Source organism: Peromyscus californicus, unplaced genomic scaffold (genome assembly GCF_007827085.1).
Source record: "Peromyscus californicus insignis strain IS unplaced genomic scaffold, ASM782708v3 Scaffold_1__1_contigs__length_55948999, whole genome shotgun sequence".
Lineage (NCBI taxonomy): Eukaryota > Metazoa > Chordata > Mammalia > Rodentia > Cricetidae > Peromyscus > Peromyscus californicus.
Genome location: NW_026294492.1, coordinates 47,590,376 through 47,607,672, shown reverse-complemented (window position 1 = coordinate 47,607,672; position 17,297 = coordinate 47,590,376). Strand labels below are relative to the sequence as shown.

At 48.8% G+C, this 17,297-nt stretch overlaps 1 protein-coding gene and 1 pseudogene across 7 annotated transcripts; both read left to right on the top strand.

Moving 5' to 3' along the window:
• The first annotated feature begins 1,746 nt into the window (after positions 1 to 1,746).
• On the top strand, positions 1,747 to 15,054 carry LOC128115726 (cytochrome P450 4F5). Of its 7 annotated transcripts, none has more exons than XM_052746725.1 (13): positions 1,747 to 1,844; positions 2,197 to 2,395; positions 4,959 to 5,103; positions 7,275 to 7,328; positions 7,416 to 7,543; positions 8,949 to 9,070; positions 10,295 to 10,565; positions 10,900 to 10,966; positions 11,165 to 11,294; positions 14,010 to 14,143; positions 14,255 to 14,319; positions 14,476 to 14,558; positions 14,766 to 15,054. In XM_052746725.1, exons 2-13 carry the CDS (start codon positions 2,198 to 2,200, stop codon positions 14,941 to 14,943), a joined length of 1,575 nt encoding a protein of 524 aa, XP_052602685.1. In that variant the 5' UTR covers positions 1,747 to 1,844; position 2,197; the 3' UTR covers positions 14,944 to 15,054. The 7 variants fall into 7 exon arrangements, with proteins under 7 accessions (XP_052602685.1, XP_052602686.1, XP_052602688.1 ...); XM_052746726.1 differs by having other exon boundaries at positions 1,844 to 1,933; XM_052746728.1 differs by lacking the exon at positions 1,747 to 1,844 and adding an exon at positions 4,002 to 4,141 and having other exon boundaries at positions 2,281 to 2,395.
• Positions 15,055 to 15,995: 941 nt separating this feature from the next.
• On the top strand, positions 15,996 to 17,297 carry LOC128115729 (dual specificity protein phosphatase 7-like; annotated as a pseudogene).

The window sequence follows — 17,297 nt, the reverse complement described above, 5'->3', positions numbered from 1 at the left end:
CCTGTCTGTGAAAGTCCATGTTTGCTCTAAGGTCCTGTATCAGGTCAAGGATTCACAATGGTTTCCTCTGCTCTCAACTCCGGCAGCAGTCTGAGGGCCTGTGCTCCTGAAAGAGAAGAAGTTGGTTGGGACACAGTGGTAGAGAAAGCAGTCAAGAGTTTAATCAGAGCAAGGAAGGAAGCAAGAATATACTCCTTGAAAAAGAGCCATCCAGATCTAGAGAGATGGCTCAGTGGTTAGAGCACTGATTATTGTTCCAGAAGAGCCAGGTTCAATTCCCAGCACCCACATGGTGGCTCAAGACTTTCTGTAACTCCAATCCTAGGAGATCTGACACCCCTTTCTCTGAAAATCTTCTGGAATCAGGCATGCATGTGGTACATAGACATATATGTAGACAAAACACATAAGTCAAGAAAATAAAACAAAATAAAATAAAAGGTGAAAAGGCCGGGTCAAGCTGAATAGTCATGGTCTCGGCCTTGACAAGTGTGGGCCTTATTCTGCTGTATTCCCTGTACGGTCCTTAGTGTCCTTCCTTGTGTCTCCTCCAGTGTGGACTTGAAAAGGTGAGTGTTTCCATCAGATGTCTGTTTCACCTAGAATTCAGTGCATGCTTAGCTGTGTAACTGCAAGAATTCGCATGTGCTTTTAAGCACTTTTAAGTGAAGTTGAGAAGTTTACTAGGGGGAGGGGAAGAACACTGTGAAAAATCCCCTGGGGAGGAAGTCATAAGTTGCTTTATTCTGATCTCCCTATCGTGGACCATTAGCCTCCATTGCCCCTCATTGTTTGGGGGGTCCTGAGCCGACACATCTGGATTTGTCCACCGTCCCTTATCATTCTGTATCAATGTCAATCAACTACCCTTTTCAGGACTTCGAGCTTGCTTTTGTCTGCCAACCTTTGAGCTGGTCCACCCATTCTTTATGTCTTGGTTTTGGGGGCCTATTGGTCCCTCCTATTTGCCTAACAAATGGGGAGCATGACCATGTGTGAGTTCAGTGACTGCTAAGTCCAAGATATGGCCATCTAGGACAGTTGCTGGACAACATACGCCACTGTTAAGAGCAATGCCCCATTTGACGCCGGGAAGGCAATGCATTCCGGGCTTGCTCTTCCTGGCCTGCACCACCTCAGCTCGTAGCCTCTCTCAGTCTCACTCACTCCTCTCCTCCACACTTCCACTCTGAACTGTGATTCTTCAGCCTCCGGGTGTGTTTTCCCAGGTAGGACTTTTATCTCCTCAGTCTGGTCATGGCTGGATTCTCTTTAGTTTGTAATTCTTCTTTGCACCCAGGGGCTGGGCTGCTACAAGATTGGACTTAACTCCGCCAGACTTAGCATCTGGTGAGCAGAGGCATTTCAGAGCCAGCCTTGCACTTCTGCAGTGAGAAATTCTGCATGCTGCATCCCCACCGGCTAGACGTGCAGGAAATCTGGGGAGACGCTCTGTGACTGTCCTGTCCTGAACTGGGTCTCCTGGCAGCTGTACTCTGCCTTCATCATCTAATCTGCAGACCGCTGACCTTGGAAGGGCAAGGGTTGCTGTAAATTTGATGGCCCAGAGTCACCTTTGGCCTTGACTCAGAAGAGCTGCACCCTAAAGATCCCCTGCCTGTGTGTGTCTGTCCCCTTGAGTTCTCATCTGCACTCCTGCCCAGCTAGTTTTGGCTTGCTGCCGGGGCAGGAAGGAAGTGGGTGAGCCTGGGAGGGATTGATTGGTTCAGCCTAGCAGCAGCCCAACCTCCTACACAGCTCCTGGCAGTTAAGAAGCAGGGGATAAAAGCATTGCACAGGACGGGGAGAGAAAGTCTTGGGGTACAGGCTGCCCCTGAAATAAGGTACGGGCCTGGGGTGTGAGGCAAGAGAGGGCCCTGACGTGGATCAGAAAGAGCTTAACAGTGTTGGGGTGGCTTCATGGAGCCTACTGGTATAAGTGACCCTAGGTTCTTGGTAACTGCCTGGGGCCAGTCGCTTGTGCCTGAGGCAGAGCTACTTCAGACCAACCAGCTCTTGTCTGTGTATCCCTTCCCTCCTGTCTCTTCTCTCTCTCACGTATCCCCGGGTGGCTGTGGCTCTCCCTCCCCTTCCTCGCTGTGGTCCCAGTCTCTGCCCTTGCTCAGGAATTCGGGAGTTTCCCAGTCTCTCTCCTGCCTGAGCCACAGAATCTCCCCGTTTTTATCTGCTCTCCAGGATGTTGCAGATGAGTGTGTCTGGGCTGGTCCCGGCTTTCGTGTTGGCTTCCCCGTGGCATCTTCTGCTGCTTGGAGCGGCTTCCTGGCTTTTGGCCAGAATTCTTGCCTGGACCTATTCATTCTGTGAGAACTGCTCCCGCCTCAGATGCTTCCCTCAGGCCCCTAAAAGGAACTGGTTTTTGGGTCACCTGGGCACGGTGAGTATGGCAGCATATAGGACTGGGTGTATCGGGGTGGGTGTGTTCCCTAGGAATCAGGAAAGGTCCTCAAAGAACTAGGGGTCAGGAAAGGTCTGAGGCCGCGTGAAGGTGGAGAGGCAAAGCGAGCCCCTCACTCCTCCTCACACCAGCACATGTATTTGCCTTCCTGTCACGTCTGTGCTCACAGGCCCTTTTCTTCTCCTTACCTGGCACCAACCCTACTCTGGGTCACATTCTCACCAGGACTGAGACTTCCTCTCATTCTTGGATGCTTGTCCTATTCGGTGGCTCCCATGGTGCGCAGCACAGAGCAGTGTTGTCCCTGGTGTATTCGGTTCTCACTGTTGGATTTGAGGCCATCCTGCAGTATGTCCGTGGTCTTGCCCTGCCTGGCCCATCTCTCTTGATTTCAGATCAGGATCTGCGCTCTCTGGGTTGCTACCATAGGAGTCAGCTGTGATTTCTTACCTTCAGCAGCAGGAGCTCTGGGGGAGTAGAAAAGAGACTATAGTTTCTCTTCCCTCCAACCCCTTGGCCCCTCCCCTTTCTGGTGGCCTGTCCTGAAGATGCATTAGTGGGCTCTATTATCCAATCTAGGTAAAAATGGAACACTTTTTAACATTGGTAGTGATTATCTGAATTACCTAGTATTTGTGCATGCTAGGCAACTAGTTTATTCCAGAGCCACACCACAGCATGACCACTTTATCTCTGATCTCAGTCATAATAGCCACGCTTCCTGGGGGTGGGGAGTTCCTACCCAGCACCCTCCCCGATCCCTGGGTCCCCTTGCTCCATGCTGCTCTTGCTCCCTATTGCAGAACCACAGTTGGGTTTCAGTGCCACTCCTAATATAGATATCCCCTCCAATGCTGTTCATTCAAGTACTGCTCTCTCTCAACAGAATCCTCTTTGCACCAACATTCTCATTTACCATCTCTCATCCAATGTCCCCTCAGCATCTCCATCCCTCGTACATCCTAACTTATCAGCTTCCCGACAAACCCCCTTTCATCTCCACCTTAGTTCAGATTCCCATCAGAAGTCATAGTTCTTGACAATTCAATTTTCCTTTAGACATTTGGAAAACTGTTGCTTTTGATGACTGCAGACTCCTATGTTTCCTATGTATTATCCATAGTGATGCTGTCCAGTCAGACAACATGTCAGCTCCCATCTGTATACCTCCAATATGCCTCTTCTGCACTAGACCTCCAGTCTGCTTGCTCTGTCCTCTTCTTATGGACCAAGAATTATCTTCATTGGATGTCTTTTCCTGGTCTGCCTCTCTTCTCTGTCCCACTTGTGATTTCCAGGTCCCTGAATCCTGGCTCGGTCTCATTCACTTCCTCACAGTGTTCTGGTCTGTTGACTTCTCCATCTTTCCCAGAAGCTCCAGTTTGGTCCAGGATTACATCTTCTCTGTTCTCCCCTGAGCTCCCTGAGGCCCCTCCCTCTGTGTCCACTTCTGGGTCCTCCTTCCCCAGACCTTTCCCCATGGCTCCCCTGCCACCCTCTCCTGTCTTCCCTCCTCTGTCTTCCTTAAAGTTGTCTTTTTACCTCAGGGTCCAGCTCCTGAGTTGGCCATCAGTTTCCTCCTTAGATGACTTCCAAGTTCACATCTCTCCTAATCTGGGAACCAAGATTTGGAAACCTCGACGATTCTTTGCTGCAAATCTAAGGAGATGAATGCCTAGAGCTGGTGTTAATGGGCTCTGCTGGAGTTAGGGACAAGTGAGAGAGGTGGGTGGCATGGAATGATCTATGAGTACACTCCTAACTGGAGTGGGGGATTCAAGGAATGAGAGAGGGAAGAGGAGGGAGAGATGATTTAGCGGTAGGGAAAATCCCATAAGAAAAAGAGAGACACACATACATGGAGAGGGGGAGAGGGAGTGGTCCAGCAAAGGAAATGAAAGAGGAGACAAAAGAAGCAGAATGATGGTAAATAAACACACACACACACACACACACACACACACACACACACACACACACACACACACACATTTAGACCTACCTCTCTAATCATTTTCTTTTGCTACCAGTTACATATCACATCTCTCAATGTCATATACCTATCTTTTTTATTTTTTTAATATACCCATCTTATTTACTATATATCTGTCTATATAGCTATCAGCAGCCAGTCTGTCTGTCTCTCTTTCTGTCTGCCTATCTATCTATCCATCCGTCTGTCTATCTTTCTATCTATCTATCTATCTACCTATCACCTTCAACCCCTCTATCGATTAGTTCATACCTCTATCACCTACTATTCAAAATATGTGTGTATGAATGTATCTTTCTATCCATTGATCTATCAATAATCTATATCTAGGTCACAAAACAGAAAGGTGAGCATGATGCATCAGAAAGAGGGATGCAGATAGATGCATGGATCCAGGAAGGGACACTCATAGTTGAACTCAGGTTGACTCATTCAGAGACACAGATGAATGACCCAAGTAGGGGGGTGAGAGGGGTGTGGCATGGTGGGCAGAGGGTGGGAGCATCTGAGACACCCTGCCTGGACTGCCTCAACATTCCCCCTCCACAGATCCAGAGCAATGAGGAAGGCATGCAGCTGGTGACTGAAATGGGCAAGACCTTCCGAGATGTCCATCTCTGTTGGCTGGGACCTGTCATCCCTGTGCTGAGGCTTGTTGATCCTGCATTTGTTGCGCCCCTGCTCCATGCCCCAGGTATCCCCCTTCCAGGATCCCAACACTTGACCTCTCCTCTGTCTCTTGTTCATGCCCTTCCTATCCCTGGATTGACTAGGCTGAGCAACAGATGGGGCTGTTCCTGACAGTGGCCATGGATCTGCAGCTAACCTGCTGAGTGAACTTGGATAAGGTCCCGAGTCTCCCTTGTGGCTGAGATCTGCTTGAATTGTGAGAGAGGGAAGTTCAGCCCAGTGTGATCTAAGCCAGGAAAGAGAATGTATTGGCTTGGGATGTACTCAGTGGTGGAACACTTGTCTACCATGAACAAAGCCACATGCATGTGGAGGATAGTAGGCAATCTGAGCTGCTATCCTTGGGACCTCTACATACCTTTATAGACAGCTCTCTCATTCACCTGGAGCTCTCCCATTAAGTTAGATTGCCTGAGCAGTAAGCCCTAGAAATCCTCCTGTCTCTAAAAATTATTTATTTTTAAGTAATTTATTTATTTTGAGGCACTGTATAGCCTTAGCTGGTCTGAATTCACTTTGTAGACCAGGATGGCCTTGAACTCACAGAGATTTACCTGCTTCTGTCTCCTGAGTGCTGATATTAAAGGTGTGCGTGACCATGGCAGGCCTTTATTTTTTTATTTTATTGTGTGAGTGTTTGCCTGCATGGATGTGTGTGTACCACATGTATGCGGTGCCTCAGGGGCCATAAGAGGGTGTCAGATCCCTTGGACGTAGAGTCAGGTGATCGTGAGCTGCCATGTGGGTGTTGAGAACTAAATCCAAGTCTTCTGCAAGAGCAGCCAGTGCTCACAACCACTGAGTCATCTCTCCAGCCCCGGGGATTGAATCTTTAAATTGTGCTTTATTTAGAAAGTTTGTGATCTGAGAAGACAGTGAGTCCACAGCCTTAAAAATGACTGCATCTCCTCTGCATGCAGCAAAAGCAGCCAGACCTTCCAGAGTTCAGTCCCACCCTCTGAGATCCAGGGCTACTTTCATTGTTATTGTCTGTGTTTCTCCCTTATTATCAATTCTCTGTGCTCCTGGGTTCACACATTCCTGAAGACACTGAGTTTGATGAGGCTCTGTGGCGTGTGTCTCACATTCTTCTTGGTATTCTCCATAATCACCTCAGAGCTGCAAACTATTAGCAATGTGTTTGTCTTGCACTATTTACAATGTGTACGTGCAGATTCCCTTCACAATATGGAGTGCAAATGGTTCTGTATTATACAGAACAACATAGTGCTTTTTTTTACTTCCCTTGTGTCCCCAATGACATTCAACAGCATTCTTCCAAGATGGGTACTTCCTAGGTGAACAGTTGAGGTTGGGGGAGGCATGTAACATTGCGTGAACTCCTCACCACCTCCCACGTTCAATGAGTCTTGGCTGCCCCAGCCACCTTCGATAGAAGGGACCCCAAGCTGGAGATGATTTGGGACAGTGGTGGTATGCAGAGTACTGCAGGGACTGTCCACTAGAGTCCAGATGGGTCAGCTCTGTCTGCTTGGCTCTGGGGCTGCTTGATGGCTGGAGAGGGCAGAGGCAACTCTTCCCAGTGGGCACATGGCTCCGAGAATAGAGTTGCCCTGAACTCTGAACAGTTAATACTTAGTGTGGCATAGAGGAGAGAACTGGAGGGATCTGGGACCTATCCAGGTCACATTTGGGACTCGAAAGGGACCACATTTCAGTGCCAATCTGGGATTATCTGAAGGGCACAGTTAGGCGATGCCAGACTGTTACACACCCATGTTGTGTCACGTCAGGGAATGTCATGTGTGTTGTGTTTATGGCAGGTCATGATAACATGTGCCCCTGTCATATATACCAGGATGTGTTGGGACGTGTCAGAGAGCTGCAATTGACAGTGTGTCCTAGGTCTTTGCAGAGGCCTGTAGAGTGCTGTGCTGCTCAGATGTGGAAGACCCAGTGGACCATGCAGCAGCCATGTGAAGGCATGCTGGGGCATGTTTGTTCCCTGCCAGCTGGGCTTTGCTCTCTGCCGCTGCAGACTGGTCTGGCCTTGTCTCACCTCCTTCCTCTTCCCTGCTGTCTTTGTCCTGGTTCCTTTCCTACCTCCCTGTCTTTGGAGGGGAAATGGGCAGCCCTGGGGCTGGGAGTCCCCACCCCTCCCAAAGTCCACCTTTCACCCTTTCCATGGCCCCTGATTGTCCTCTTTCACGGCAGCTTTGGTGGCCCCCAAGGACATGACTTTCTTAGGCTTCCTGAAGCCCTGGCTGGGTGAGTACGCCAAGGTGAGGGTCGGGGGATACCTTGGGGGTCAGAGGAAGGTGCCACCTTTGCTCACTGCCGTGGCTTCCCTCCCAGGGGATGGGATCTTCCTGAGTTCTGGTGACAAGTGGAGCCGCCATCGCCGTCTGCTGACACCCGCCTTCCACTTTGACATCCTGAAGCCCTATGTGAAGATTTTTAACAAGAGTGTGAACATCATGCACGTGAGTTCCTCAAACTCAGGGTCCCATGTAGATACTTGCAGAACAGGGAGTGTTCTGATCATGTGTTTCTGCTGCGTGGTCTTGGGGACATCAGTTTTCCTCACCAAGCCTCAGTTTCTCCATCTTTAAAAATAAGAGTAACAATCTGTACTGAAAAGGTGATCAGGATGACAGACACCATGGGGTCGTGCTCTTAGCACATAGATGAGGATCCTAGCAGACCAGTATCTACTCTCCTTCACAGAGGCCCTGGAGAGTTAATCTGGTTAACGTTGACTATGGATGTAGCTCTCTCTGTGTAGGACACTAGTTTAGACTGCTAGACTGCATTGTCCCTAAGCTGTCCATGGTGATGCACTCCTTAATCCCAGCCCAGGGAGACTGAGGAAGAAAGATTGTGAATTATAGGCCAGTCCAAGCTACATTAACAACAAGACCTTGTCTCAAAAAGTAAGGTCCTACCGGGTGGTGGTGGCACACGCCTCTAATCCCAGCACTAGGCAGGCAGAAGCAGGTAGATCTCTGTGAGTTCCAGGCCAGCCTGGTCTACAAAGTGAGTTCCAGGAAAGGTGCAAAGCTACACAGAGAAACCCTGTCTCGAAAAACCAAACCAAACCAAAACAAAACAAAACAAAAAAACCAAAAACAGAAACAAAACAAACAAACAAACAAACAAAAAACTAAGGTCCTTCTGGGAGAAGTTGGTTGGGTAGTGGGGTGATTATGGTCAAAACTCACTTAAAAATGAAACTAAAAGTATTGGGTAGAGCTGAGTACATTCTGGGTTTTCAAGCATGGAAAATACTGGTTCCAAAAGGGAAAAAGCAGAAACTTTACATGAGCTCTTTGCAAAGGCAGAGAATGGAGGACTTAAAGAAACTGGGGCCGTTCTATAGCCAACTACAATTATGTTAGTGAGGCTGATAACCACAGCTAACACTTACTAGCACCTTCTGGATATAAAACATTATGCCAGTTCTACCATTTATGTTGAGTGATGTAATTTCCATATTGCTATGAGGCAGAGGTAAGTATGACTGTTATATTATGGATGATGAAACCAAAGGTCAGAGAGGTCAGTATTCTCCAGGTTTACAAAAAATAAGAGGGCATGAATGGTAGAGCAAGCACTGGAGTGTATTTTACTGGGTAATCCAACCTGTCAGCCTAATTGTGGCTGAAGGCTTGACAAACAGGACCTAGGAGAAGGCAGCAAGCGGACCGGGCACACGGAAGGTAGCGTTGGACTAGGGTGACCTAAGGGCTTCATCTGTGGCAGTGCCATCTTCTGCTCCCGCCAGAGTCAGCTTTTCTGTGAGGTCAGGTGCCTAGTCTAGAGTTTAGGGCTGGGAAGGGGCTCAAGGATCAAAGGCTTGGCCCCATGTCTGTCCCTTTCTCTGGTCAGGACAAGTGGAAGCGCCTATCCTTGGAGGGCAGTGCACGTCTGGAAATGTTTGAGAACATCAGCCTCATGACCTTGGACAGTCTGCAGAAATGCCTCTTTGGCTTTGACAGCAACTGTCAAGAGTGAGTCCCTGTCCCAGCCTTGGAACATGGGCCTTGTACCAAGGAAGTAGGTTGGGGATGGAGGACTGCCTCCCGGGAGTAGAGGAGACTCTGCAGGAGTTCGGTCAAAAGTGGCAGTGAAGGGCAGGGAAGGAGGAGAAGGAGTGGCCCTTCCAAGGAGGCAGAATACTTTGCATAAAGGCAAGGAGCTGTCGACAGGCGGCAGGTGAAAGAGGAGGAATCCAGAAGGAGGATTCTTCGACAGGACACTGAAGGGCATGTTACCGTTTTGTGGTAAAATATCTCCAATGAAACAAGCTAAGAGGGAAATACAGTTTATCCCCTGGTTTCCTTCCGTCAAGGTGGGGAATGACAGGTTCCCACCATGATGGCGCAGAAGTGCAGTGAGACCCTGTCTGTGTCGGCGAGCTTCTTCCTCCTTCCCTTCCCATCCATGGACGCCACCCAGTGGGAAGAAGCAGTCCACATTCAGCGCAAGTTTTACATGCTCATTTAATTCAATCTGGAGACAAAACACCATCTCTGACACACACAGAAATATCATTATTAATCTTTGGTGCAATATAGATTCTCAGAGTTAACCATTACAGAGCATTAGACAGCCCACACATCTTTTCTTCTTCTCTTCTATCCCCTCTCCTTTTTCTTGACCTCATCTCAGTCTGTAGTTAGTCTGGGCTGGAACTCACTATGCAGATGAAATTGGACTTGAGCTTCTGATCCTCCTGCATCCACCTCCTGTGTGTTGGGATCATAGCCAGGAGCCAGCACGTCCAGCTGGTGGCCAGATCTTAAAGATGTTGCCTAGCCAGAAGGGTGTGAACTCCATCCTGAGTTTCCCAGGTCATAAGAGAAGGTTCTGTACAGTGGGGAGTCCTAGTCACAGTGAGCTTAGGCAACCTAATCAATAGAGGAGCTTCATAGAGATATTCATAGAGATACAGGGTGCAAGGAACCAGGAGAGGAGGGTCTGAGCCTGGGCAGAGTCACAAGAAGCCAAAGGAGAAGAGCAGGAGCAGATGCTGGGTGAACTAGAGGAAGAAATGATGTCCACTTATGCCCTGGATTCCTGGGTCAGGAACTACTTGTAGAGAGCAGGAAACAGAATTTGTGCTTTGTGGATGCCCTTTTCAGGATGGACCCTGGTCCTTGGACTCTCTGGCTGGAGGTTCTCTGGGGTTTTGTGTGTGCTAAGTTGCTTCCTCTCTCTGGCCTGACCTGCAGGTCTCCCAGTGAATACATTGCTGCCATCTTGGAGCTCAGCGCCCTGGTAGTAAAAAGGTCCCAGAATCTCCTCATGTTTGTGGACTTCTTTTACTACCTCACTGCTGATGGGCGGCGCTTCCGCAAAGCCTGTGATCTGGTGCACAACTTCACAGATGCTGTCATCAGGGAGAGACGCCGCACCCTCAGTAGCCAGGGTGTTGATGAATTTGTGAAGGCCAAGGCTAAGTCCAAGACTTTGGATTTCATCGATGTGCTCTTGATGGCCAAGGTGGGTTTATGTGAGATCTGGGTTACAGGAATGTCAATGTTCAGTATATAGATTATATATATATATAGATTGAAGAGGCTGGACTTGACCAGGAGGGTACTGGAGAGTTACAAATGGTGCTTCTGAGAACTTGGCACAGGACAGAGATACATGTTAGCGGGTACTCTTTTGAAGGCTGCATTAAAAGACTAAACAGTGGGCAGGACACCAAGGAAGAAATGGAGGCAGGCTCTGGAGAGGACAGAGGAGGTGTCTTGTGTACACTGTGGGTATCAGGACCTGTCTCATACCACCTCAGACATGGAATGAGTTGAGGGTCCTGTTTTGTCTTCAGGATGAACACGGAAAGGAGCTGTCAGATGAGGACATCCGGGCAGAGGCTGACACCTTCATGTTTGGAGGTGAGGGTCCCTGTGTGAGACTCCAGAGGTAGAGGTCTATCAATCCCATGTAGGTATTGTGGGGAACCTAGAATCCTTCCGTTCTTTCCATCTATCCATCCCTTCCCCATCCTCTGGGGACCTCACTCTCTGGGTACTTTACTCCATTGTGCTGAAACAGTCCAGAGACCCAAGCTTGCCTTTCTGTCTGTCCCTCAGGCCATGACACCACAGCCAGTGCACTCTCCTGGATCCTGTACAACCTGGCGAGACACCTGGAATACCAGGAGCGCTGCCGGCAGGAGGTACGGGAGCTGCTGAAGGACCGAGAGCCTGAGGAGATTGAATGGTGAGCTCAGGTCCATGTGGTCTCTGTTGCTGTTATGCTGCTGGTAGTCATGCAAGGTGCTGCTTCTGAGATTTTGATATAGGGTCTGTCTATGCATCCAAGACTGACTTACAGTATCCTAACACCTTGTATTTAGGGATTACATTCTCAGTTTGAACTTGTCTTCATTTAGTTAATTGCATCACACACAGCGTGGAAGGGTTCATTTTCAAACCAAATTTGTTTTTCTTGAGTCCCTTCCTCTTGTCTCGTGAATTTCCTTTGCCTGTTATACCATTCTTCTATTTGTAGTTCATGGACACCTCTTTTTCAATCCTTGAGAAATCCCATGCTGTATCTTGGTCTGCTTTTCAGTACATTTTGTTCATTGAAAATACTAAGAAAAAAAAAAAGGATTTGCTATATTCTTTTTTTTTCTTAAGATTTATTTATTATTATGTACATAGTGTTCTGCCTGCATGCAAGACAGAAGAGGGCACCAGATCCCATTATAGATGGTTGTGAGTTACCATGTGGTTGCTAGGAATTGAACTCAGGACCTCTGGAAGAGCAACCAGTGCTCTTAACCTCTGAGCCATCTCTCCAGCCCGATTTTTCTATATTCTTACCATAAAGAAATGACAAATCTTTGGGACAATGGACTTGCTCATTAACTTACAGTTTTAGTATTCCTGATGCATTGAGAGACTCTACCCTGTATTTGGAGGGGCCAATTCTTGTTTTGTTTTATTTTTAGATAGGATTACACTGTGTAACCCTGGCTGGCCTGGAACTCACTGTGTGGATCAGGCTGGTCTCAAACTCACAGAGATTTGCCTGCCTCTTGTCTCCCAAGAGACAAGAGGGTTTAAAAGGTGTGTGCCATCATGATGGGCAAGCATTTGATTGGTTGGTTGGTTGATTGAGACTGCTGTTTGTTGAGGTAAGAGCCCCCAGCTTACCCTGTAGCTGAGGCTGACTTTGACCTCTGGTCCTCCCGCCTCCTCTTCTCCAGTCCTGGGATCCTTTGCCTGGCTGCACTGAATTCTTTTAGTTTGCTGATTGCTAGTTTTCTTAACCGGTAGGTCTTCCTCCAAACCACCTACCCACTTCCCAGCAGCGTGTGGACTGTCTTCTTGTGCCTGCCTCAGCTCTGTAGTCCACAGGTTTCCTTAGTAACCTTCGTTTTTAAAAACTTACTACAGTTTGCTTTTTGGTTTTTGGTTTTCGAGACAGGGTTTCTCTGTGTAGTTTTGGTGCCTGTCCTGGAACTCACTCTGTAGACCAGGCTGGCCTCAAACTCACAGAGATCCGCCTGGCTCTGCCTCCTGAGTGCTGGGATTAAAGCTGTGCGTCACCATCGCCTGGCAAAAGCTTACTACAGTTTTATAATAGGTTTCAGTGACTGGTAGGTTGGTTCTATCTTTTATTTTTAAATTGACTTGTTTCTGCATGAACTTTAGCTCTTCTAACTGGAATAAAGTTGTTGAGTGAGGATGTAGTTAGTGGTGGACACTTGCCTATCATGCAAGGCTCTGTGAAATCTAGTCCTCAGAAAGAATTTTCGGGTTCTCAAATACAGGTTCTCATTCTCTCCTCTCTCTCTCTCTCTCTCTCTCTCTCTCTCTCTCTCTCTCTCTCTCTCTCTCTCCTCATGCTCATGCAAGCAACTCTAACTTTATCAGGTCACAAACAGAAAAGATGTCGAAGGAGAAGGGAGATTGTTAGGAGGTCAAAGGGCATTCAGCAAGGGAGGGAGGGGGACGAGAGAGTACTGGAGGGTGAGTATGATCGATATACATTACATACTTGTCTGAAAATATAAAAATGTATTTTAAGAAGACAAAAAATTAAAATTAAAAGACAAAAAAAGAAGACTAAAGATTTATTGGATAGTACTGAAAATTAATCCAGAAAGGACTATCTGGGTGGCGGTGATGGCATATGACTTTAATCCCACCATTTGGGAGGCAAAGGCAGGCGGATCTCTGAGTTCAAGGCTAGTCTGGTCTATAGAGCATATTCCAAGACAGTTAGGGCTACACCTAGAAACCCTGTCTCGAAAAACTAAGAGAGAGAGAGAGAGAGAGAGAGAGAGAGGGAGAGAGGGAGGGAGGAACTGACACCTGTATAGTGACGGGCCATTTCTCCTATCAGCACTCTCCTAGAATTATTCAGTTAAATAACCTTATAGACCTTTAAGGATCTTTATTTCTGCTTCTGTTATTTCATTATATAATTTCTTTCTGATGCAAGGTCTCCTGTAGCTCAGATTGTCCATTTATTTATTCCTGATCTTCCACCCTCCATTTTCTTGAGTATCACACCCAGGTCATGGTATAAAAATTTTAAAGCTTTTGCATTGCAAATTTATTAAACAGTTTAAGGATCGATTTGGAAGGGTGTACCTTAATTAGAAATATTTCAGGGTTTTTTTTTTCCTGGTGTTTTATGATGGGAGGGGGCACTAGTCTTTGATCCAGAGCTGTAGATCAAAGATCTTAGTTGACCCCTGTGACCTCAAAACTTAGGAAGTGGAATGGGAGGCATCAGGAGTTCAAGGTTGTCTTAGTAGCTAGAGGCAAACAAAGGGACCGGCAAACTTCTTTGCTTCATCTGGAATACAGTTTGTAACAGAGCTAAGGTTGAGAGGGAAGTGGTTAGAATCCAACCGCATGCCAGTGAGGCTGAGCAGGGCTGTTTTCGCTCCTGGATAATTGTGTGGTGGTTCCCTAGGGATGACCTGGCTCAGCTGCCCTTCCTGACCATGTGCATCAAGGAGAGTCTGCGGCTTCATCCTCCGGCCCCAGACCTTCTTCGCCGCTGCACCCAGGACATTGTGCTACCGGATGGCAGGGTCATCCCCAAAGGTGCCTCAGAGTCATGGGTGAGGGGAGGTGCAGAGGGGAGGCCCCTGAGTATGGTGGTGGTCCCCAGGGGCAGCTCAGATATGATACTGACTGGATGTTCGTGCCCAACAGGGAGCATCTGTATCATCAGCGTCTTTGGTATTCATCACAATCCTTCAGTCTGGTCAGACCCTGAGGTGGGGGCTCCTCCTGGCATTTCTGGTTCCTGGGGAGGGGTTCGGCCTTAACTTGGAAACAAGAAGCTGCTCTCCATGTTTGCCTTTTCTGGGGCTGGCTGGTTGTGTTCAGAGACACAACCTAGAAGCCTAATTTTAATTTTGTCTTTCCCCCAGGTCTACGACCCCTTCCGCTTTGACCCAGAAAACCCTCAGAAGAGGTCACCTCTGGCTTTTATTCCCTTCTCAGCGGGGCCAAGGTGAGGCCCGAGAGTTTATGGTAATGGGCTGTCAGTGGGAATAGGGGAGTAGGGATGGTTGGGTTCTTTCCAACCTTGGCTCGGGGTATGTGCAAAAGTCTGCAGAGTTGGAAGGTGAGGGGCTGACTAATTGCGGCGGGGACCGGGTCAGATTATGTCCCTACGGTGCCTGGCTGGGTTCCATCTCCTGACCCCGCCCTCCCACAGGAACTGCATAGGACAGACTTTCGCCATGAGCGAGATGAAGGTGGCGCTGGCGCTCACCCTGCTGCGCTTCCGCATCCTGCCGGACCACAAGGAACCGCGGCGGAAGCCGGAGGTGATCCTGCGCGCAGAGGGCGGGCTGTGGCTGCGGATGGAGCCGCTGAGCACGGGTGCACAGTGACCCCCCAACATCTGGCCTGGGACCACCCCCACCCACACGCCTACCGAACGAACTCTGTGGATCCCAGAATAAGCCGAGCCCCACTGTTCGCCAGCAGGGGGCGCAGGAGGCCAACAGAACCAGCTGTGATCTGGGCGGGATGAGGCGGGGCTGCTGTTTTTGAGCCAAAGAACCTTACTGTTTGCTAATTAGCCATGAAAGGCTTCCAGGCTGATGACAATTCTTTTCCTGCTCAAGCTTGGACTTCATCCTGTAAGAGCTTCTGAGCTTTCTGAGGGAGAGTAAGGGAGGGAGCAGAGTTTCGGGCCCGCTTGAGACTCCTAGGCATTGAAGCAAAGCCTTAATCACATTGTTTCCATTTTCTTCTACTTCATCCTGCTCCTCGTCTGTTTCATCATATTTGAAGGGATCCTCCAGTTTTTGTCTTCTTAGTGACACACTTACAGGAGTGGGCTGCTACACTACACCTAGAGGGGTATTTATAAAGTTTGAGAAAAAGGATTTTTCAGGAAAGGGAAATCCTGGCGCCCTTGAGAAGCATGTTAAATGGCATTCAAGGCTTGTGATGCCTAAGATCACTAAGGCAGCTTAAAATATATGAAATCACTCTTCTGGATCCTTCGCTTTACCTTTGTCCTGGGCGGTGTTCATTGAGAATCCCACTGACTTTACAAGAATCTTATAAGTTTCCTTTCTCATAGCACTTTCGGGCTTTGATTGCTCTTCCCCTCATCATGAGTCCATTAAAACTGTCAGCTGGGCATGGGGATGTGTACCTGAAATCCCAGTACTTAGGAGCGGGAGACAGAGGATCATGAGTTGGAGAGTATCTTGGAATACATAGAAAGTTTGAGACCAGCCTGGGCGACATAATAAATTTTTGTCTCCAAAATAAAAATTAAACCCATTAAAATTTTGAGCTTCACATTTTCCTGACTTGAGAAATAGATTCAGGGGTTTGCAGCTCAGCAGGAGGCAGGTGAGAGGAGACCAGGCTGGGGCCAGTGAGGCCAGGAGCCTCATGTGGGATCTGGATCCAGCACAGGTATAGGGGAGCGTGCAATGACTGGACCAGGACCAAGCCCTGAAAGAGTGCAGACAGGCTGCTGGATTGCTGGTCCAGAAGGTTGTTGCACATTCAGATGGCAGTCAACCTGACCATTCCTGGCCTCATGCTGGCCTCTGCAAGGACAACCTGCCCATCAGCTCCGTCACTCCCAACCAGGCAGACAGGGAGTGCCTCACCACTTGCTGCCTGCTGGCCTCAGTGCCTGACCCTCAGGTCTCCATCCTCAACCTGTGAAGCAAGGCTAGCAGGCCTATTACTCCCCAAGGTAATTCCAGACAGAATACTCAGCATTGTGAGACTTACATGGACACCTCATCCTCTCTGAGTTCCTTACCACACAACTTGGTGCTGGTAAGAGGCAGGGTGCAAGGTGGGGTACGGGGAAAGGGAGGGCTGTGCATCGGCTCCGACTGCTGTGATGGCAAGTTAGACCGAGGGCTGTCCAGCAGTAGTACTGAGACACATGGCAGCACCGTGACATCCAACCAGACAGCCTTCCAGTCTAGATCCTGTTCTACCTCTACCTTGGCTGTGCCGAGGATCCTACCAACCTAGATGGCAATGTCATCAAATATGTCCTCAACGTTGTACCCAACCTACCCAATGTTTTGGAGCACAGTGGCAAGTTTACTTGCATCAGATTTGCTGGGGTCAGAACCTTTCCCTGTTCTTCCTGGAGCCCCATCGACCTCACTGATGAAGTGGCTCTATGAAGTGTGGTGTCTTGATGTCTGTCAGGTACCAGCTGCTCAGTGACTGTCACTGTCGCCTATCTGGCACAAAAGATGAACCTGTCTCTCTTGATAGCAAGAGGAAAAAGTCCAACATCGCATCCACCTTCAGCTTCATGGGGCAGCTGCTGGACTTTGAGCAGACACTGAAACTCAGCAGCCATGCCACAGCCAAGCACCCAGTGAACAGCTCTACTTCTCCACACGCACCAGCCACAACCTGTTTCTGATCAACACCTTTGAGTTCACATGAAGCCTGATGTACCAATGGGTTCAGCACCAGGGACTCTGAGGCCTCCCTCCACAGGGTGTGTGTGGAGGCATGGGGGTGGTCCCTAGCCTGCTGCCTGCCCCCAAGAACCCACAGATGTCACCTGTGTCCAGAGAACCAGGCTAAGCATTGTGGCAGGTCTGGGAGTGGCTTTGGATACATGTGCAAATACGTGGGAATGAGCACTGGCCTCAGCTGTCAGACACGTGGCTTATGGGCCAGAGAGGCTTGTCTCTGTCCCAGGACATCCCACCCTGCTGATGGCCTGGCCAGTCTGGCTATT

Bases quoted from the DNA above. Each gene is read 5' to 3' on its own strand.
- LOC128115726 (XM_052746725.1), top strand. From the start codon at position 2,198: ATGTTGCAGATGAGTGTGTCTGGGCTGGTCCCGGCTTTCGTGTTGGCT. The intron at 11,295-14,009 runs GTGAGCTCAGGT...GTGGTTCCCTAG, and splicing joins GAGCCTGAGGAGATTGAATG to GGATGACCTGGCTCAGCTGC. The intron at 14,320-14,475 runs GTGGGGGCTCCT...TCTTTCCCCCAG, and splicing joins CAGTCTGGTCAGACCCTGAG to GTCTACGACCCCTTCCGCTT.